Source organism: Eretmochelys imbricata, chromosome 5 (assembly GCF_965152235.1).
Source record: "Eretmochelys imbricata isolate rEreImb1 chromosome 5, rEreImb1.hap1, whole genome shotgun sequence".
Classification (NCBI taxonomy): Eukaryota; Metazoa; Chordata; order Testudines; family Cheloniidae; genus Eretmochelys; species Eretmochelys imbricata.
This window is the reverse complement of record NC_135576.1, coordinates 99,752,618-99,775,643: the sequence shown is the minus strand read 5'-3', so window position 1 is coordinate 99,775,643 and position 23,026 is coordinate 99,752,618. Positions and strand designations below refer to the sequence as shown.

The window sequence follows — 23,026 nt, the reverse complement described above, 5'->3', positions numbered from 1 at the left end:
GTTTCCTTATAATACAATTTGTTCCTTTTTTGTAGACCGAAAAGCAGTGTTGGGCTTCAGCAATGATGCCACTGCTGACCTGTATTAGACTAATTATTCAATCATACCAAATGGGCCCGTGAAGAGTGAGTTGTCTCTGTGCAAATATGTACATGTATGTAGATGCATTTTCCACAGCTTTTAAAAGCTCATTTGTTAAGACATCTGTTTTACTGCCCACGTATCCACTACTTTACTTAGCCATTGTGAAACAAGGCTGTTTTCTGCCCTCCTTTAAGCACTGCCTTTGAAAACTTCATATCCAGGGGTGATGTGCTGTAGGCTGCCTCAGAGAAGCTTAATATTCTATCATGAAACCCTCATGTTTATGAGAAAGTTGTCAGTGTGCAGCTATTCTAGGTGCTGGTGCATAGGGGTAAACATTGTGAGTACTCGAGTAATGAGTACTTGGTGTCCACTTCATCTATAAAGTTCAGCTATATTAGATGATAGTAACAATACATTAGATCAAAACCATCCAGTCGCCCTTATACTGAAGAAACTGTGACATTAATTTGGCCTGTATGAAAGCAGTTGATAGTTTCAATTCAGTTCCTACAAGATATGTCCATATCACCCCTCCCCCCCCAAAAATCTGTTTATGCTCGTTCTGCTAATTGGCACACTTGCTGGAGTTCTGTGGAGGCATATATCGAATTGGCGTGGAGACTAAATGATCCCATCACTCCTACAGGTACACCAGAGTCAAAGCTTATTGACAGAGCAGTGTGGGGAGAAGCTTGCATTTTCAATGCCATATCTTTTCTGTGGCTAGCATTTTCCAGTATTTTCTATTTTGGGACCTTTTAAATAACAAGTACAATTCAATAAAAATAAGTAAGAATAAGACAGGAGATTTTGTTGAAGAATAAAAATGTCTGTGTTCAGATTTAGGAAGGTTTGAGGGGTTTCCTACCAGATTTCCAGTCTGTTGATTTCCACCCTCCCCCTCAAATAGGTTTGTCAGATTTTTGTGCTGTCCATTTTTTGACCTAGTCTGATATAGTTACCTTCACTTGTTAAAAAGCTAGTAGCAGTATGTAAGCATGTAAGAGTTGTGCCTTTACATATTTATCATAGGTTTAGCTTAGTTTTGATTATTCTATCAGTAACTTTGTGCCCAATCCCGCAACCCTGATTTATGTGAGTAATCCTTTACCACGACAAAATCAATGTACTTGTTGCATCTCATGTCCAAGGCAGGGTTTTTACAATGCATCTAAGTAGGTAAAGGTTTTACTTTCTCAAGCAATATCTGTTCTAGTGAGAAGGAGATAAAACTAGAGTCTGTTCACTTGTGTGAATTTACCAGATTGTGCTGAGGAGGAGGGAGGGCGTTCAGCTGTTCTCCATGCTAGAACACAATAGCAGATTACAGTACCTTTCAAAGTTGAATCCAGTTGCTCAGCAAACAGTAATGGAAGGCCTGTTTGATTCTCATCATATACCTCTGAAAGGAAAAGACAACCAGAGTACGTTTAGCTTTCAACATAGCTTCCAACATAGTTTCAGCATATTGCATGGTCTCTCCAACTGTTCTAGAAATTGTCATAACACAATGAAGAAAACAATTTTAGTAAACCTAAATGACTGAGTGGTTTCTGCCATCAGACTGATTTCCAATTGAGGAGCCTTGTTGGCGTAGGCGGTATATTCTTCTGTATTTCCGTTTGGAGGGTCTGTGTTAGTTTGCTGCAGACAGTGTGTTACTGAAGTGACATTATAGTATTATCAATAAACATTAAACTGCAGCTTAATGTGTGGCAGAATTTAGCTCTTGGCAAAGGCTATATAGCCTGTATTCTGGCACCAGCGTGGGTTCCAAATGCAAACTAATGTGCCAGTGACTCAGAATTTCCACTTTCTCCTTTACTCACTTTACAGATTAGCTTCCCAGTACTGACAGTCCTTGTTCACATGCCCTTTCCAGCAATGTTTCCAAACCAGATGCTTCACCTAAAAATAAGACACAAACTTCTCAGGTATATAAATAAAGGGGAGCTTCTACCTGCTGTTCCAAGTTTGCAAAGTGCTGATTAAAAAAAAAAAAATCTGTAGAAGTTAACATTTTCTTGTAGTATCTTATAGTATCAGTTACATTTTCTATAATTTTCCAGTTACTGAATGTCCAGGTAGATTAAAACGAAGCTCTGTTCTGCCACAAGGATACTGCAGGTTCCTGTATTACTCTTTTTGGCATCATCAGAACCTTTTTCTGTTCACTGCAAAATGAAGAGCTGCCTATGAAACGTGAGTGCACCTGACCATCCCTGTCCTGGGACAAAGGTGACATTTTATTGGTGCTGCAAAGGCTTCTGACAACAACTTTTCTGGTGTTGGTTACTATTGTCCCTACCATTGAAGTCTATTGCGCTCCGTTTTATCACACATAGAATCCAGTTTCTCTAGTTGTAACATGGCCAGCCCGTTGAGACACTGCAGCTTTTTCACAGTATTTGAGACAGCCTTTATCTTGGATTGTGCATTCTTTTTCACCAGGTAGCTCGGAGCATGTCTTTTTCAAGGATTTGTTATTGAGCTTTTACTTTCTACCCCACCTTCTGTAGAAAGAAAGGAAGGATGGTGATTTCCTTGTTGCTATCTCACCAAACAGTGTGCTTCCCCTGAAGCATGGGACCTGATCAACTGAAATCTTACGACCACCTGGGGAAGGCCCCATCTAATAAACAGTTCTGTGCTGGAGACTGTTACCTTGTTATGAATGGCTGCTAAAGGGATGACCTCTGACCATTTGAAATGATAGTCACAGAAGCAAGAGGCAGCTTGCTGTCCATGTAGATACCTTTGGGGAGTTCAGTTACAGGAAGAAATGTGCTGGCTCATGCAATTCCTATTGCCTCATTCCTCTTCCTTTTTCTCCTGCAATGCCTTCTTTCCCTCAGGGTCTTAACTCCCAAACAGATGATTTATCTTATCATTAGGCTCTTTACTCTGCCCTCTTGCATATATCTTTTCCCTTATATGCATGTCTTTATTTCTCTCCCTACTGTTGCCTCACAGATGTGGCCCTACCAAATTCACGGTCCATTTTGGTCAATTTCATGGTCATAGGATTTTTTAAATTGTAAATTTCATGATTTCAACTATTTAAATCTGAAATTTCACGTATTGTAGCTGTAGGGGTCCTGACCCAAAAAGGAGTTGCAGAGGGGTTGTGGTACTGCTACCCTTACTTCTGCACTGCTGCTGCTGCTGCTGGCAGCAGTGCTGGGCAGCTGACAAGCAGCGGCTGCAGGCCGTCTGCCCAGCTCCGAAGGCAGAGCTGCCACCAGTAGCACCAGAGAAGGAAGGGTGGAATGGTATAGTGTTGCCACCCTTCCTTCTGTGCTGCTGCTGGCGGGGCGCCTCCTTCAGCGCTGGGCGCCCAGCCTCCATTCTCCGTCTGCCCAGCTCTGAGGGCAGCGCAGAGGTAAGGGTGGCAATACCGCAACCCCCTAAAATAACATTGTGACCCCCCTGAAAATCCTTTTTGGGTCAGGACCCCCAACTTGAGAAACGCTGGTCTCCCCCATGAAATCTGTATAGTCTAGGGTAAAAGCACACAAAATACAAGATTTCACTGGGGGGGGAGGGGGGAGACCAGATTTCATGGTCCATGGTGTGTTTTTCATGGCTGTGAATTTGGTAGGGCCCTACTCATAGAAAGTTCATGGCTGGATGACTGGATTGTGACCATTAAGAGTAGCATCTCTTTGTCTTCTCTTTCCACCCTTCTTCTTTTCTTTCTCCCTCTACTGCTGCCTTATACCCACTTTGCTGTTGCATGGTGGGACTCTACCATGGAAACCACCACCCTTCCTTGCTGTGTGGGTGATGGGCATCTGGTAAGGTGAAGACAGCACCTCTACATATTTTTAAAGATGAAACCATTACATTTTGGCCGCTAACTACTGAAATGGATTCTATCTGCATAGTAACGAAAACGACAGTTCACTAAGTGCCAGAATGAAAATCACAGCCCTTAGCATCGTGTCACTGGTGTTCACACTCTAGCCACTGTAGCTCACGAAAGCTTATGCTCAAATAAATTGGTTAGTCTCTAAGGTGCCACAAGTACTCCTTTTCTTTTAACCACTGGAGGCTACAGCAACATCAGTTGTAGCAGGAAATAATATACTGGTAAGGAAAGGAGAGCAGTATGTTCTAGAAAAGAAAGTCTAGTACCAGGTTCTTTCTGGAGCTTTGAATGAAACAATAAACTAACTGGAGTAGAAGTAGAAGATTTTGTTCCAAGTAGTCACAGAACCACCCTTGGCTGATTTATAGGGGGAAACAGCTAAAATGTCCTGACCCAACTCTCACACTCAGTCTCTCTAGCTCCCAACATAGAGGACTTGCAGAATGTGAGCTCTGCAGCTTTTGGGGGCAGGGTAGAAAAGCCACTGTGTGTGATGGTGGCGGCCGCGGTAGTCTTATTAGGGCATGAAGGACTTGTGTTTAACCATTTAAATTATTTCTGTTTAAACATTACAAAACAGCACTGACAGCTTGCTATAAACTGCAGCCTGCCAGTCTGCTCTGCACCCAGCTGCCTGAAGCACTGTCTTCCAAAGTGGAGGGTGACCTTTGGTCTCTACAATCATACCTGCCCCCATCCCTACATAAATAGCAGCTACCCCACACCCTCTGTGTAATTCCCCTCCTTTCATGGCCATGTGTGTGTGCGCCTTTGTACATTCTGAGGTTTGAATTAGGCCCCATGAGTTTATTGAAATATGAAACCTAAACAACTCTTGTTTCTGTTTAATTCTTTTTACTTTTTTCTTTTTTTGCCAGGGACAACATCTTTCAAGCCAGTGCTTTATTTGTGTAAGATGATAAAACATAGTCAACATTCAAGAAGCACTTCCAGTGCTACCCTGGCAGACTGGCTTTATTTATTGTTTGTTGTCTTTAGTTAAATGAAAGTGGTGTGACTGAAATGTTACTAGATGGCATATAAATAGAGGGTCTTATCCAACTTCCCCTGAAGTCAGTGGGAATTGGATAAGCCCAGAAGGAAAGGGAATGAAGCCTTATTATTGAAAAGACACCCAGTGCACTAGATAACAAAAGTAAGAATACTATCTTAATGTAATCGTATGCATCTAATACTAGTGTGGCATCAGGTGTATTGGGCATTTTTATCCATCCTGTTTTATATTCTGTTTGTATTTGTTTTATATTTTGAGTGCTAATTTTACTGATTCTGAAAAGGAGACGTTAATAATACTGACTGGCGCAATGACGAATACTCTTGTCGTATTTGATGTGCATTTTCTTAGGCATACACGTAGGAGCAAAACCTGTCCCTAGCACACAACCCAAGCAGTCAACTGTAGACTGGGAAGTTCTTCAGGGGAGGAAGAAATGAATCCTCCTTTCCTAGATCCTGGAGTGGCAGCACTGTAGGTGGCTGCCTGGGATGTTTGTGGATAAAGCAAGGATGACCATCTTTGAAAATCTGGGACTAAAAATCTAGGATGGGATTTTTGGCACCACAGTGGCATTGACTTTCAGTGAAAGGTGGGCAGGTCACTCTCTTAAACTCCTTTTGAAAATCCCACCCGTAAGGGACAATTTTTAAAAATGAAGGCCCAAGCTCTTCCTGCAAAAAAAAGTGCAAAAACCCTTGCAGTTTCACACTTCCTTCCTACGATTATTCATTAAAATCAGCTCATTACACCCAGTGGATAACGAATTAGCCCTACATACGCACAACTGCATTAATTGCACCCACTAGCACCCTTCCATACTTTTTTTTTTTGCGCCTTGGAACATGCTTTTGAAAATTTTTCCCTGAATAATCCCATATTTGCACATCAGAATTCAATATGGTCAGTCCTCAATTATTGAACTTCCGTTACTCTGAATTGTGTGTGGGTGCAGTCTCGTTATGGGGTTCCCTCACACATAACAGTTAACGTAAGCCAAATGAAGAAAGCACTGGTACTTCAGCGTAACAAATAATAGGCTGCATAGTCAAAGTAATGACTCTGTTTGTAATTCAGGATGAGCTAAACAGGAAAAACATGATAATCTATTGATCACAGTATAACCTGATCACACGGGTGGGAGGCTAAAATGTCAGTTTTTCCTTTTCTTTTGTACCAAATTGAAGTAGGGGATAGGGAGTGTTGTTTGGACGCTTTAGACTTTTATGTTATGGGAGGGGGCTATTATGCTCGCCATTGGGTTTAATTTAAAAATTAAGGGCACAGCAGGAAATTCGTCTCCCAGTTACATCAGGTGAAAACTGGAATACCTCTTCTGACAACAGTGAAGTTACTCCAGATTTACCCTGATGCAACTTTGAGCGGAATTTGGCCTACAGTGTTCAGAAAGAGCATCATTTCTTCCTGATAGCACTTTATTTAATGCAACCCAGCCAATAGAAATGTGCGGATAAGACACATTAGTTGTATGTGAGCACTTTTTGCTAACCAGGAATCAGCCATATTTGTACTTTTTGTCTTAAAAAGTATAGTACTGAAGAAGAGGGGAGGGGAGGTTGTAAAATAGTACACAAACATAAGAGATGAAGTTTGTAGGACTTTTTCTCTCTGTATAATTTGCTTTTGTGTTCATTATATCTCCCCCCCCCCTCTGTATTTTCAGTAAAGGGTTACCTTCGAGTTCAACGTTCACCCTAGAAGACAGTGCCATCTACTTGACTTCAGAACAGAGCACACTGGAAATGGAAAATGATAATGCTTCAGTTTTGGATGTCTATTTAGTAAGTTGTCGGACTGTGTTGCTTCCATTTCTTAATTTATGATTTCTTCTAATTTTATGTTCTTAAGTGCATGCCCAGCTTTAAGATCACAATAGTCCCACTGAAATATTCCAAGTATTTAAACTTAAGCACACACTTAAGTACCCTGCTGAATCAGGATCTTAAAGAATTCAAATGTTCACTGTGATTATTCACTGTTGTATTCTTTAAGAAATATGCCAAAACGTTTCTCAACGTACCTTGGCAATAATAATTTTTTTACAATCTTGTGGAAAAGCAGACTTTTTTTTACTTCTCACCTTGAACTTTTCGTAGTGTTGCAGCTTAGTTTTCCGAGACCTGAAAACTCATTTCTGCACACAAATATTTGTGAAGAAGAAAACAAGTGGTTTTGCACAGCTGGACTTAAAATAAATAGTGGTTCCTTTTTCACTCTTAATGATGCAGCTGTGGCTGCAGAAGTATGTTGAAGTTACAGCTTTCCTCTTTTGCTATGGTTCCCAGTGAGCAGTCTGTTTTGCTGTACAGGAAATTTCATTATTTGAAGTGAGAAACGCCTTTATAAGCCCACAATTTGGATTATCTACATGTCTGTGCAATTCTGCTTTTACATAACTCTGATAACTATGTCTAGGATTTTTAAGGCCCAAAGACACCCAAATCCAATTGGATTTTAATAGGGATTTGGATATATATCTCTTTCAGGTCCATTTGGAAACCCCAGCGTGAAGACAGCATTTTGTAATAAAATCAATACTTGCTGTCTCTCCCTCCACCACCCAAACACATTCAATTTCATGTGACAATATTGTGTTGGGTCTATTTTTCTAAGGGGTTTGGGTTTTTAAAATGGAAAATAGAAATTTCCTCAAAAATGCAGCAAGCAAAAGATTAATAGGATGAAGGCAGGAGGTTTTTGTGTGAAACTTTGGCGTGAATTACAGTGGAGAAAAAAGGAAACTATGTCTGTGACAATTATTTAGCACTTAGAAAAAGATTATCCTAAGGTTCTGTTTTTCCTGATGTCTCATGCTTCCTGGCTTTCTTGTCCCACAGGATCCAGTAGGTCTGTTACAGTGGTTTGTGTTTCAGATCCCCATGCTGTCCTTGCACTTTACATGTGCTATCACACCACATGTTCTCTCTCCTAAGTAGTTTTCTAGCCAGGCAAAACTGAATGTGTAGAACACCAATTTTATCGGTACTAATTTAATAATCCCACCCATGTAACAGTCATTGCTCTCCACTTCTATACCAGTAGCAAGCAGCCAGTGCTCACTTAGATATAGAACTGGTTTAACTGACAATTTTGTGTCCATCAAGCAATCCATTACACTCTACTCTACTCTATTTGTATAAATCCGCTTTGTTGCTAGTTTGTTGTTGACATTAATATTTACCACCGATGGAGCACTTGGTAAGGTTGGAAATCAGGGAAAAAGGAGATATAAAGAGCAGTTACATGGATCTCTCTTCCCTTCATTCCCTCCCAAAAAATCCAGTCTAGATGAAACATTTTATTTTGCTTAGAAAACTATAATATGCTTATTTTTAATTATTTGCTTAGCACAAATGCTACTGGACACTTAAACCCCAAAATAAAGACTACAGTCTAAAAGAAAGATGCACAAAAGACAGAACGTACTGGGAAATCCAGTGGTGGGAATAACTTAGTTTGGATTTAATTAAAGTGATAAACTTTCTCATTATGACTCTCACAGAGGTATGTATTTTAAATGTATTTTTAGATTTATTGAGAGACAGTGGGTGAGGTAATATATTTTATTGGACCAACTTCTGTTGGTGAAAGACAAGTTTTCAAGTTTACACAGAGCTCTTCTTCAGGTCTGCAAAAGGTACTCAATGTCATAGCTAAATACAAGGTGGAATAGATTGTTTAGCATAACGAGTTAACATGTTGTAAGTGACCATTCAAGGTGAAGGTAACACATTTCATCTCTTTGCCTCTGGGTGAATATACAAAACTGATTAAAACACTAAATTTATTGATCAGTGTGAATGGCAATGTAACTAAAATCCCTACCCCTTAGAGAAGACTGTGTACACAGCACTCTGCCCCTTAGGCAAAAAGCCTGGACAAATAGAAAGAACTTAAACTGTGCCCTGAAGGTCGTCAACCTTGTCTCCATAACTCTTTTTTTTATAGTAGAACAAAAGCTTATGTCACCCAACTGATAAGGGTCTGAGGCCATGTCTATGGTGAAGACACTTGATGCCAGCATAAAATAACCACCTCTGTAGGCGGCAGAAGTTTCTCTCCTGTCGACCGCGTGGGGCATACAAGCACTTACGTCGGCGTACTTATGTCGCTCGGGGGGGGAGGGGTGTGTGGTTTGTTCACACCCCTGATTGACATAAATTATGCTGACATAGGCTATAGCGTAGACAACCTTATTCTGCATCTGCCAACTACTTCAAAAGAATCAAATGGATGTCCCAGACCAGCATGTCTTGTGACTTTGGATGCTGGAGGAAGGAAGGATCAGTGACAGTCTGTATGGAAAAACCTTTTATATCTGAAGACCTTATTAGATCATCGTGTATATATAGTTTGAAACAATGGTAAATCTGTGATGAAAATAAGGCTTGGGGCTGAAGCAGCAGTGATCTAATTTCAGCTTAATTCTGAATTGGTAGATCAGAGTGCACTTCCATTTTCTGTGTTTAGGATCATGGTTAAATGGTTTTCATGGACAAAGCACCAACGCTGGTAATTCTAGTCATGCATTTCCTAGGAAAACTAGATGAATCAAAGATGACTACTTTACTTTCAAATAGATTTAAGCATCTGTTGAACATCATCATAAAAGATATTGACATGAGTCAATCATTAATGGAAAACCTGTTTAAATGTCATTTGACGGTTATCTTAGCAGGCTGGTTAATAATCCTTATCAATGGTTTTGTTGCAAGGCAAGCTTCTAAAACCTTATCTGTTAGATATTCTAATGTGTAATACTTTAACTTGCTTCATTTCAATAACTCCATTGCCTTACTCCTCTTGCTTTGAAGTGCTAAGCTTCTTAGGATAAAGACATGACTGATCCTATTTTATTAAGTCCTTAATATTCCCTTTGAATCAGGAAAATAGTATAATAAAATGGATTTATTACCTACAGGGGAGGGGGCAGAGTACCTAGCTCTGAACAATATCGTGTATAACAAATAATTTAGATGGTCGGGTAAACTTGGGGGTTTTTTGCTAGAAATTAAAGAGTTGCAGACAAGAGCTCTTGTTTATTGGGTGTTGTATGAATGGACAAATTATGGAACTGCACTATTTCATCATAGAAACAGGTGCACATAATCCTGCAAATGTCATCTTGACTGTTTTTGCCATCTCCAAGCACAATCGCCAAGCCCTGCAAAGGAGATTTCAGTCCAGAATAGGAGTAATCCAAGCTGTAGGTTTGAGGTGCTGCTTACATGCCATAGAAAAGTAAAGGGGTTTACACAGACAAATGTATAGACCACACCCACCTGAAAACCTCCTACATGGCTTCTGTTGTGAAAGGCCTCCAGAGTATTTCATGGATTTTGTGGGGAAGCCAAAATCAGGACAGAGAACTTCCATTTTACACTGTTTCTTTTGGCCATTTGTTTTCTGGTCTTTTTATATGGGCATCAGCCAGCAGAAATTTATTCATAGCTACTGGACCTGATTCTCATCTAATTGTAAACTGGTGTGGAGTTACTCGCTTCCTGTCTATGCTACTGTGAGATCAGAATTGGGTCTGTTATGTCTAATGTATATTACATGTTGCACTGTGAATGCCTGTGACAAGCTACCAATATTGGGGATTGCTAAGGAAGTGTAAAGAACGAGGAGTACATGTGGCACCTTAGAGACTAACAAATTTATTTGAGCATAAGCTTTCGTGGGCTAAAATCCACTTCATTGGATGCATGCAGTGGAAAATACAGAAGGAAGATTTTATATACACAGAGAACGTGAAACAATGGGTGTTGCCATACCCACTATAAAGAGAGTGATCAGTTAAGGTGAGCTATTATCAGAAGGAGAAAAAAAATCTTTTGTAGTGATGATCAGGATGGCCCATTTCCAACAGTTGACAAGAAGGTGTGAGTAACAGTAGGGGGAAAAATAAAAATAGTTTTATTTTGTGTAATGACACATCCACTCCTGATCTTTATTCAAGCCTAATTTAATGGTGTCCAGTTCGCAAATTAATTCCAATTCAGCAGTTTCTCGTTGGAGTCTGTTTTTGAAGGTTTTTTTGTATTGCCACTTTTAGGTCTGTAATCGAGTGACCAAAGAGATTGAAGTGTTCTCCGACTGGTTTTTGAATGTTATAATTCTTGATGTCTGATTTGTGTCCATTTATTCTTTTACATAGAGACTGTCCAGTTTAACCAATGTACATGGCAGAGGGGCATTGTTGGCACATGATGGCATATATCACATTGGTAGATGTGCAGGTGAACGAGCCTCTGATAGTGTGGCTGATGTGATTAGGCCCTATGATGGTGTCCCCTGAATAGATATGTGGACACAGTTGGCAACGGGCTTTGTTGCATAGGTTCCTGGGTTAGTGTTTTTGTTGTGTGGTGTGTGGTTGCTGGTGAGTATTTGCTTTAGGTTTGGGGGCTGTCTGTAAGCAAGGACTGGCCTGTCTCCCAAGATCTGTGAGAGTGAGGGATCGTCCTTCAGGATAGGTTGTAGATCCTTGATGATGCGCTGGAGAGGTTTTAGTTGGGGGCTAAAGGTGACTGCTAGTGGCGTTCTGCTACTTTCTTTGTTGGGCCTGTCCTTTAGTAGGTGACTTCTGGGTACTCTTCTGGCTCTGTCAATCAGTTTCTTCACTTCAGCAGGTGGGTAAAGGAAGTGAAGTGCCATACTCCTGCAGTCACTTTTCCAGGAAGTCCATTGCCGATCACAGTCCTGGTTAGTTTCACTCGGCATTAGAGACTGTTGCTTCTTAAACTCTTAAAGCCGGGTAGAAATGCAACAATGCTCTCCTGCAGCTGCTGTTATGAATGTATGACGAGGAGGGAAGGGGAAGACAAGTTTGAAAGCACGTTAATGACAAATAATGTAAAGGTGACCATATTTTCAAAACTGAAAACCAGGAAAATTATGTGATGACATTTTTTCAGGTTGTGAAAGAGACACAGAAAAGGACATTTCCTTTTGTTACTGCCAGGTTTTGACTCAGAGTGGAGGATTTTTTCCACTAGCTTATTATGAATTAATTTATCATGAAACATTGAACAAGTGTCATTAACATTCTCTGAGCAAAAGAACAACTTTAACAGTGTCTAGATCATTCAGTTTTTCTTTTCACTCCAAACACTAGTCATTACTCTGAAACCTCATTCCACTAGATTGTTCCTGGTAAATAGAGCAAATTCCACATGTATAACAATATTTTATGAACAAATATGTTGTGACTATAAATAAGCCAAATATTTTGATGATTGTAGTGGGGGAAAAAACAAGGCATTTCAGGTGTCATAAAAGAAGTTCCTGAGATTCCAGGACATTACATGAAAAATTGGGACATATGATCACTTTAATTGGTGTCCTACTTCACATTAAAATACTTTTGTCAGACTTTACTGTAAAACACTGCTGGTTATTTTATTTTCCTGTTAAACCTTTTTAGTCCAGATACTAAATTAATCAAATGTAGAATTTATTCATAATACATGACTAAGCGTGCTTCATGCAGAATAAGTTCAAGGCAATCTCAGTGGTTTCCAAATATTCAAGTTGTGTAAGAATGGTGGGTTGGTGTCAGATGGCTAAAGAATATGTTTTCAATTAATTAATTTTTGAACTTATAAATCATAAATAAAGACTTTTTAAAATTAAAGACTCCAGAAAGAGGCATTTGTATGAAATCCATGAATTTTTAATAGCTAATTATACATTTTTAAAATATCAGTGTGCTTTTTTCTTATGGAAGATGAAGTTAATTGGTAAAGCAAATAATAGAATGAAGGTAAATTCCCTGCTAAATGTTAAGCATAAACGTATATTTATGATTAACCATAAACAAAGCAACAAAATAAGAGATAAACAAAACATTCTTATATAACTAAAAATATAGAGAATGAGTGCAACAAAATAGTTTAATCCCTTCTTAAAATATCTTTGTTTCTTCTTTCCTCATCTGATAGGGCCAGTGATACTGAGAGTTTCTATTTGCCAAACATTCTGCATAGTGCAAGTAACACTCTCCATTATCTTTATCTTTGCACAGAACCCATTCTGAGTAGTATAATAATTTCTTTTAGCAATACAACAGTGTCATATAAATGTGGAATTTATTTGATTTTTATAAATACTGTGCTTTATTGTATATTTTGAAAATAAGGGTAAACCCTTTAGCACGTGAGCTTTATAATAAAACCTCTGGCTAGTTTTTCTAACTAATCATTTATTTTTAACGCTTGTATTGTATACTCAAAACTTTCTCTTGATTAAAATTTGAATATACACAGTGTAGCATTATGCCTTAAATGATGTGTGGAATCAGATACTGTGTACACATAGAATCATAGAACTTGAACGGACCTCAAAGTCACTTAGTCCAGTCCCCTGCATTCAAGACAGGACTAAGTATTATCTAGACCATCCATGACAGGTGTTTGTCCAACCTGCTCTTAAAAATCCCCAAGGATGGAGATTCCATCACCTCCTTAGGCAATTTATTCCAGTACTTAACCACTCTGACCGTTAGGAAGTTTTTCCTAATGTCCAACCTAAACAGCCCTTCCTGCAATTTAAGCCCATTACTTCTTGTCCTATCCTGAGAGGTTAAGGGTATGTCTACACTACAAAATTAGGTCGATATTATAGAAGTCTATTTTTAGAAATCGATTTTATACAGTCAATTGCATATGTCCACACTAAGCGCATTAGGTCGGCGGCGTGCGTCCTCACTACTGTGGCTAGCATCGACTTACGGAGCAGTGCACTGTGGGTAGCTATCCCACAGTTCCTGCAGTCTCCGCTGCCCATGGGAATTCTGGGTTAAACTCCCAATGCCTGATGGGGCAAAAACATTGTCACGGGTGGTTTTGGGTACATGTAGTCAGTCACCCCTCCCTCCATGAAAGCAACAGCAGACAATCGTTTTGTGCCTTTTTTCCATGCAGACGCCATACCATGGCAAGCATGCAGCGCACTCAGCTTAGCTCACCGACAGTGCCACTGTTGTGTCCTGGGTGCTGCTGGCAGCAGACGGTGCAGTAGGACTGCTAACTGTTGTCCTACACCGCTTCCGCTGCTACTCTGCTCTGCTGCTATTGTCTCAATAGCAAATTTCTCCATGTTGTCTGTCATGGGCTCCTGGATACACGTGTTCTTCCTCAGGAAATGTGCGTGGTGCTAACCGTCGTCCTCCACCGCTTCCACAGCAACTCTGCTCTCCTGCTCTCATGAATCCACCTCGCAGGTCCTTCTCGTGACATCCGTCAGCCACCGCTTCCACTGCAACTCTGCTGTCCTGCAGACGCCATACCATGGCAAGCATGGAGCCCCGCTCAGATCACCGCAGCAGTTATGAGCATTGTAAACACCTCGTGCATTATCCTGCAGTATGTGCAGATCCAGAACCTGCAAAAGCAGGTGATGAGGCGACGGCAGTGTGGTGACGAGAGCGATGAGGACATGGACACAGACTTCTCTCAAAGCACGGGCCCCGGCAATTTGGAAATCCTGGTGGCAATGGGGCAGGCTCATGCCGTGGAACGCCGATTCTGGGCCTGGGAAATGAGCACAGACTGGTGGGACTGCATAGTGTTGCAGGTCTGGGATGATTCCCAGTGACTGCGAAACTTTTGCATGCTTAAGGGCACTTTCATGGAACTTTGTGACTTGCTTTCCCCTGCCCTGAAGCGCAAGAATACCAAGATGAGAGCAGCCCTCACGGTTCACAAGTGAGTGGCGATAGCCCTCTGGAAGTTTGCAACGCCAGACAGCTACCAGTCAGTCGGGAATCAATTTGGAATGGGCAAATCTACTGCGGGGGCTGCTGCAATCCAAGTAGCCAACGCAATCACTGAGCTGCTATCAAGGGTAGTGACTCTGGGAAATGTGCAGGTCATAGTGGATAGGTTTGCTGCAATGGGATTCCCTAACTGTGGTGGGGCGATAGAACACATATCCCTATTCTTGGGACCGGACCACCTTGGCAGCCAGTCCATAAACCGCAAGGAGTACTTTTCAGTGGTGCTGCAAGCACTGGTGGATCACAAGGGATGTTTCACTGACATCAACGTGAGGTGGCCAGGAAAGGTACATGATGCTCGCATCTTCAGGAACTCTGGTCTGTTTGAAGAGCTGCAGGATGGGACTTACTTCCCAGACCAGAAAAAGCTGTTGGGGATTTTGAAATCCCTACAGTTATCCTTGGGGACCCAGCCTACCCCTTAATGCCATGGCTCATGAAGCCATACACAGGCAGCCTGGACAGTAGTAAGGAGCTGTTCAACTATAGGCTGAGCAAGTGCAGAATGGTGGTAGAATGTGCATTTGGACGTTTAAAGCACGCTGGTGCAGTTTACTGACTCGGTTAGACCTCAGCGAAACCAATATTCCCATTGTTATTGCTGCTTGTTGTGTGTGCTCCACAATATCTGTGAGAGTAAGGGGTAGACGTTTATGGCAAATCGCCTGGCCACTGATTATGCGCAGCCAGACAGCAGGGCTATTAGAAGAGCACAGCAGGGTGCGCTGCGCATCAGAGAAGCTTTGAAAACCAGTTTCATGACTGGCCAGGCTATGGTGTGACAGTTCTGTTTGTTTCTCCTTGATGAAAACCCGCCCCCTTGGTTCACTCTACTTCCCTGTAAGCCAACCGACTTCCCCCCTTCAGTCAACACTTGCAGAGGCAATAAAGTCATTGTTTCAAAATCATGCGTTCTTTATTTATTCATCGCACAAATAGGGGGATAACTGCCAAGGTAACCCAGGAGGGGTGGGGGAAGAGGGAAGCACCGGGTGGGGTGGTGGATGAGGGGAGGAGGGAAGGACAAGGCCACACTGCACTTCAAAACTTATTGAATGCCAGCCTTCTGTTGCTTAGGCAGTTCTCTGGGGTAGAGTTGTTGGGTGCCCGAAGGGGGGCCCACCCCCTGCATTCTTGGGCATCTGGCTGAGGAGGCTATGGAACTTGGGGAGGAGGACGGGTGGTTACACAGGGGCTGCAGTGGCGGTCTGTGCTCCTGCTGCCTTTCCTGCAGCTCCACCAGATGCCGGAGAGATCAGTTGATCCCCCAGTAGCCTCAGCATTGCATCCCGCCTCCTCTCATCTTGCTCCCGCCTCCTCTCATCTCGCTCGTCCCTCCTGTCCTCGCATTCATTTTCTGCTTTCCTGGACTCTGACATTGTTTGCTTCCACGCATTCTGCTGAGCTCTTTCAGTGCGGGAGGACTGCATGAGCTCAGAGAACATTTCATTGCGAGTGTGTTTCTTTTTTTTGCCACCTTCTCTGCACTTGCCTCTGGGACGGAGATGATAGGGGAAGCATTGAAACAGTTGCAGCTGTGGGAGGGGAAAAAAGGGAGAGTAGTATTTAAAAAGACACATTTTAGAGAACAATGGGGAGACTCTTTCACAGTAAACCAAGCTGTTAACATTACATAGCACATGTGCTTTCGGTACAAGGTCGCATTTTGCAGCTTATATTGAGGGCCTGCCGGTTTGGTGTGTGAGATCACACACGCAGCAACAGAATTCGGCTTGCAGGCCACCATGGTAAGCCACAGTCTTTCAGCTTCTTCAACCTTCATAACATGTGGGAATGGTTTCAAACAGCAGCACCCTCCTCTCCCATACCAAGCACCCGTTGGGTTGGCCATTTAAAAGGAGGTGCTGCAGTTTTCATGTTAACGTGCAGCGCAAACCCAACTAAACCCCCTCCCACCCAATTCTCTGGGATGATCACTCTCCTGAGGATAACACAGAGATAAAGAACGGATGATGCTTGAATGCCAGCAAACACTAGGACCATATGCTGCCATGCTTTGTTATGCAATGATTCCAGACTACGTACTACTGGCCTGGCATGGTAAAGTGTCCTACCATGGAGGACAGAATAAGGCTCCATCCCCAGAAACCTTTTGCAGAGGCTTTGGGAGTACCTCCAGGAGAGCTTCTTGGAGATGTCCCTGGAGGATTTCCGCTCCATCCCCAGACACATTAACAGACTTTTTTCCAGTAGCTGTACTGGCTGTGAATGCATGGGGAAATTAATCATTAAACGTGCTTGCTTTTAAACCATGTATTTATATTTACAAAGGTACATTCACCAGAGGTGCCTTCTCTGGCTTCATGGTCTGGGAACCTGCGTTGGGAGGGTATTGGCTCCAGGGTGATAAACGGTTCCTGGCTGTCAGGGAGAATGGTTTCTCCGCTTGCCTGTTGTGCGCTATCCTCATCAGCATCATTATCTTCCTCATCCCCAAAATCCTCATCCCTGTTGCATAAGACTCCCCCTTTGCAGGTGTCTACAGACAGGGTGGGGTAGTGGTAGGGGCCTCACTTAGAATTGCATGCAACTCATCATCAAAGCGGCATGTCTGGGGCTCTGACCCAGAGCGGCCGTTTGCCTTTTTGTTTTTTTGTAGGCTTGCCTGTGCTCCTTAATTTTCTTGCGGCACTGCTCTGGGTTCCTGTTGTAGCCTCTGTCCATCATGCCCTTGGAGATTTTTGCAAATATTTTGGCATTTCATCTTTTGGAACGGAGTTCTGGTAGCACAGATTCTTCTCCCCATACAGCGATCAGATCCAGTACCTCCCGTTCGGTCCATGCTGGAGCTCTTTTACGATTCTGGGACTGCATGGTCACCTGTGCTGATGAGCTCATCACACTGGCCAAACAGGAAATGAAATTCAAAAGTTCCCGGGGCTTTTCCTGTGTACCTGGCTAGCGCATCTGAGTTGAAAGCGCTGTCCAGAGCGGTCACAATGGAGCACTCTGGGATAGCTCCTGGAGGCCAGTACCGTTGAATTGCATCCACACTACCCCAAATTCAACCCGGCGATGTCGATTTCAGTGCTAATCCTCTCATCGGGGAGGAGTACAGAAATCAATTTTAAGAGCCCTTTAAGTCAACAAAAATGGCTTCGTCGTGTGGACGGGTGCAGGGATAAATCGATCTAATGCTGCTAAATTTGACCTAAATTCGTAGTGTAGACCAGGGCTTAGAAGAACAATTTTTCTCCCTCCTCCTTGTAACAACCTTTTATGTACTTGAAAACTGTTATCATGTCCCCTCTCAGTCTTCTCCTCTCTAGACTAAACAAACCCAATTTTTCCAATCTTCCCTCATAGGTCATGTTTTCTAGACCTTTAATAGTTTTTGTTGCTCTTCTCTGGACTTTCTCCAATTTGTCCATATCTTTCCTGAAATGTGGGGCCCAGAACTGGACACAATACTCCAGTTGAGGCCTAATCAGCGTGAAGTAGAGTGGAAGAATTACTACTTGTCCCTTGCTTACAATACTCCTGCTCATACATCCCAGAATGATGTTCACGTTTTTTTGCAACAGCGTCACACTGTTGACTAATATTTAGCTTGTGGTCCACTATGACCCCCAGATGCCTTTCCGCAGTACTCCTTCCTATGCAGTCATCTCCCATTTTGTATGTGTGCACCTGATTGCTCCTTCCTAAGTGGAGTACTTTACATTTGTCCTTATTGAATTTCATCCTATTTACTTCAGACCATTTCTCCAGTTTGTCCAGATCATTTTGAATTTTAATCCTATCTTCCAAAGCACTTGCAACCCCTCCCAGCTTGGTATTGTCCACAAACTTTATAAGTGTACTCTCTATGCCGTTATCTAAATCATTGATGAAGATATTGAACAGAACCGGACCCAGAACTGATCCCTGTGGGACCCCACTCATTATGCCCTTCCAGCATGACTGAATAACCGATAACTACTCTCTGGGAACGATTTTCCAACCAGTTATGCACCCACCTTATAGTAGCTCCATCTAGGTTGTACTTCCCTAGATTGTTTATGAGAAGTTCATCCGAGACTATCAAAAACCTTACTAAAGTCAAGATATACAACATCTACTGTTTCCCCCATCCACAAGGCTTGTTACCCTGTCAAAGAAAGCTATCAGGTTGGTTTGACACAATTTGTTCTTGACAGATGTATACTGACTTATTTATCACCTTATTATTGTCTAGGCGTTTGCAAATTGATTGCTTAATTATTTGCTCTAGTATCTTTCCAGATACGGAAGTTAAGCTGACTGGTCTGTAATTCCCTGGGATGTTCTTATTTCCCTTTTTATAGATGGGCATTATATTTGCCCTTTTCCAGTCTTCTGGAATGTTCCCAGTCTTCCTTGACTTTTCAAAGATAATTGCTAATGGCTCAGATATCTCCTCAGTCAGCTCCTTGAGTATTCTAGGCTGCATTTAATCAGGCCCTGGTGATTTGAAGACATCTAACTTATCTAAGTAATTTTTGACTTGTTCTTTCCCTATTTTAGACTCTGATCCTACCTCATTTTCACTGGCATTCACTATTTTAGATGTCCAATTGCCACCAACCTTCTTGGTGAAAACCGAAACGAAGTCGTTAACCACCTCTGCCATTTCCACATTTTCTGTTACTGTCTTTTCCCCCTCATTGAGTAATGGACCTACTCTGTCTTTGGTCTTCCTCTTGCTTCTAATGTATTTGTAGAATGTCTTCTTGTTTCCTTTTCTTTTTGCGAATACAGACTAACAAGGCTGCTACTCTGAAACTTTTTTCCTTTTATATCCCTAGCTAGTGTGATCTTGTTTTGTGCCTTGGCTTTTCTAATTTTGTCCCTATATACTTGTGTTATTTGTTTATATTCATCCTTTGTAGTTTGAATGAGTTTCCACTTTTTGTGGGACTCTTTTTTTTGAATTTTAGATCAATGAAGATCTCCTGGTTAAGCCAGGGTGGTCTCTTGCCGTACTTCCTATCTTTCCTAGGCAGTGGGATAGCTTTCTCTTGTGTCCTTAATAATGTCTTTGAAAAACTGCCAACTGTTTCCAATTGTTTTTCCCCTTAGACTTGCTTCCCATGGGATTTTACCTACCGACTCCCCAAGTTTGCTAAAGTCTGCCTTCTTGAAATCCATTGGTTTTTATTGTGCTGTTCTCCCTCCTACCATTCCTTAGAATTGTGAACTCTACCATTTCATGATCACTTTCACCCAAGTTGCCTTCCACTTTCAAATTCTCATCCAGTTCTTCCCTATTTTTCACAATCAAACCTAGAACAGCCCCCCGCTAGTAGCTTTCTCCACATCCAGTCATTGCAGGGATAGTGTATATGTCTATGAACAATATTGTCCAAAGCTCCCCTGTTTATTAAGTGACATTAGCGTCAGTTTTGTGCACAAAGCAGAAGTTCTTTGAACTGAACACAAGCATCTGGAGCCTCCCTTTGCGAATGTCTTTGAATCCTAAGGTGTGTTCTGGGGAGGTTGGGTAGTATGGAGTGGGCCCAATCCTGACAAATGAATTGGTGCTGTGGGTGCTTGGTACCTCTGAAGATCAGGCCCAAGGTGTCCAAGGCTCTGAACCCAAAAATGGAGGCCCTCAAAATTAACATCATCTTTTGAGGGGGGGAAAAAAAACAAAACCAAAAACCCCACAATGCTGCCAACTATTGTTGTTGCAATGGCATCTAAAATGAAGTACACATTTGTAGTCTAATATGGTTGAAAGTATTTTTTATCCATTTATTACTACCTCTTCTTAAAAAGGAAAATGTTCATTTTGAAATACACAGGTCCTAATTCTGTCCTTTCAATATGAGTGCATGGCTGCCATTGATTTTTAACTGAAGTTATACCCGGGCATCTGAGAGCAGAGTTTGGCCCACGAGACATATTTTAAGTTTTTAAGGAAGAATATAACCACAGCAAGGCATCCATCTCTCTTTGTATCAAAGTCAGATACAAGAAGAATGTGCTTTACTAAATGCAAATGTACTTCAAGTTACAATTAACACATTAGTGAAGTGAGTCAAGTGCTAGAAAGCCTGTGTAAATTTCACTAAACAATAAATTATTGGTGCCCTGAGGCTTTTTAATGTGCTGTATGAGGAAATCAATTTACTGAGGAATGAATGCATGCAAAAAATTAATAAAGCACAAAAATATGCTCAAATAATGGAGCACGTTCTAAATCCATTACATAACAAACCCTGGTTAGTACAAACTCATTTGATTATCAGTGTTTGGCCCATTGTAGCAGTCAGTCACTTTTGTCTTGTTACGCGTTTCCCATCAAGCATCTCAACTCTGATCCCCATGACCATATTCATTCTTTATCAATATGGGCAGGAAACACTGCTTCTCTGGTTGCCCTCAGTGTCACTCCAACAACTGCGCCGTAGGTATTCCTCAAAGAGAACTAGTTCCTGAACATTGAAGATGGGAGCTTTGCCTGAAATAAGGTGCACAGGGTTGGACCCGGAGTGGGGCATTCCAGACAGCAACTCCCTACAGCCCAATTGCCTTTCTTCTCACTACTATGAGCATCATTTTTGTGACCCAGCACTAATTGTTAGTCTTTAGTCACGTCCAACTACAGTCCTGTCAATCCTTCTCTTTCCGCATTGTAAACTGTGTGTAGCTTTTTTCCTAAATGTTTAGGGCTCAATGGTGACTAGTCTGTTCAGGTTGGGGATGTGAGAAGGAGCAAGAAGGAGCTAGTCACAATTGCAGAGACAGGAGCCGCTTAAAGCTATGCCAGCAGTGCTATTAGTCTCTGAGAGCTAGGAGAAGTGAGGGCAGGGCCTGAGTTTGAGTGCTGTGGTGAGGGAATGCATACTGTACCCTTTACAAAGAAGTAACAATGGCCATTCAGACACTGCCCCACAGCCACACAGATCAATGGGAAAACTGTGCTTCATTTATCCTGGTCTCATGAAAACATGCTAGCAAAGTGATTGATTTAGCTCTGTCTTCTTGCAAAGCTGATGATTGAAAAAATTTAAAAAGTCCATTTGTCAGGTTCATTTCACTGAGTCATCAAAATACATTCCTTCTACTCAGTCATCAGTTCCACTTCATCCATCCACCCAAATTCATTCTATTCACCTATTCAGCAGTTTCACTTTACATAGTAAATTGCTTTGCATAGTGAACCCACGTCCCACAAATAGCAGCATAACCTGCCTTGGCCAGGGTGCCATGTCCACACACTGAGGATGATACATGCATCAGTCTATTCACTAAGCAACTGATTAGAAAATCCTTCTTGTACCATTTTCCAGTGTACAACTGGATCACAGTTCTGAAAGTTTGCTGCAGTGGAACATTATGTGGAGCGTATGCCTGGTGCCAGATACGTTATTTTAAATGGCATTTTGGGTATGATTTCTATCTGTTGGTTGCCTTTTCCTAAATAAGGTAAGCTATTCAAAATGCCTGAGGAGCTTGCATTTTCCTTCACTGCCAAGGTTAGATTCTTCTCTTGAATTGTTTGAAGGTTAATTAAATACCTTTATCTGGAACTAAAGTTAACAGTGACCTACAAAAGAGTTTAATAAAAATGGGACTTTTGTGTCCTCTGTATGCTTTATTTGGATATACAAAGAAGGTCTGAAAGTGGAGTCTCTATTGGTTTGGGTTTTTTACACTTTAGTGATGTCAATTATGGTCTTCCCTGGTTTTTCTAGAAGTTTGCTGGTGATCCATTTGACCTTGATTTAAGTGCCCAATATAGACACACCTGATCCTACAGAAATATTAAAAATAAAATTTGTGCTATAGAAATTAATTTCTCCAGTAATATTATAGAATAGAGTAATTTGTTATATATTTTTAAATGTTCATTAGTCATATTATGAGTATAACTCTTGTAGCTTTATTTACATATATATTAATTATTCATGAGGCTTTACAGATCCATAAGAAAACCTACACCTGGAGGAATGTATATTCAATTTATTTTCTATTTTCAAATCTTGGACGTTTTATAGCTGACTTCAATGAGACCAGGATTTTGCCCCCGTGCATTCTAAGGCCCTGATCAATCCGACAAGGTTATAAATGCCTCGTGTGGTTGGCTGATGCACTTCACTTTCACTGACTTCAGTGATATCCAGGTTGCCCAGTATCTCTCAAGAGCAAATACTGGTTTTATGTATTAAGTATATCAATATTCACAGACATAAATGTACTAGGGATACTATTTTACAGGAGAGAAGATAATACCGTGCATGTGAATTTTTTAAAAAAGAGTATC

At 41.5% G+C, this 23,026-nt stretch overlaps 1 protein-coding gene across 2 annotated transcripts in view; it reads left to right on the top strand.

The window, feature by feature from the left end:
• PIP5K1B (phosphatidylinositol-4-phosphate 5-kinase type 1 beta) overlaps positions 1-23,026 on the top strand; it is a 130,103-nt gene that overhangs the window by 104,805 nt on the left and 2,272 nt on the right. Inside the window, exons 14-15 of one of the 2 annotated variants that reach the window (XR_013346085.1) lie at positions 6,658-6,775; positions 22,053-22,188. Coding sequence is in view for 1 of the 2 variants with exons in the window: in XM_077816413.1 (XP_077672539.1) it covers positions 6,658-6,775 (118 nt within the window). In the remaining variant the exon portion in view is untranslated. The remainder of the gene's footprint in view (positions 1-6,657; positions 6,776-22,052; positions 22,189-23,026) is intronic. The other variant, XM_077816413.1, reaches the window with a different exon arrangement.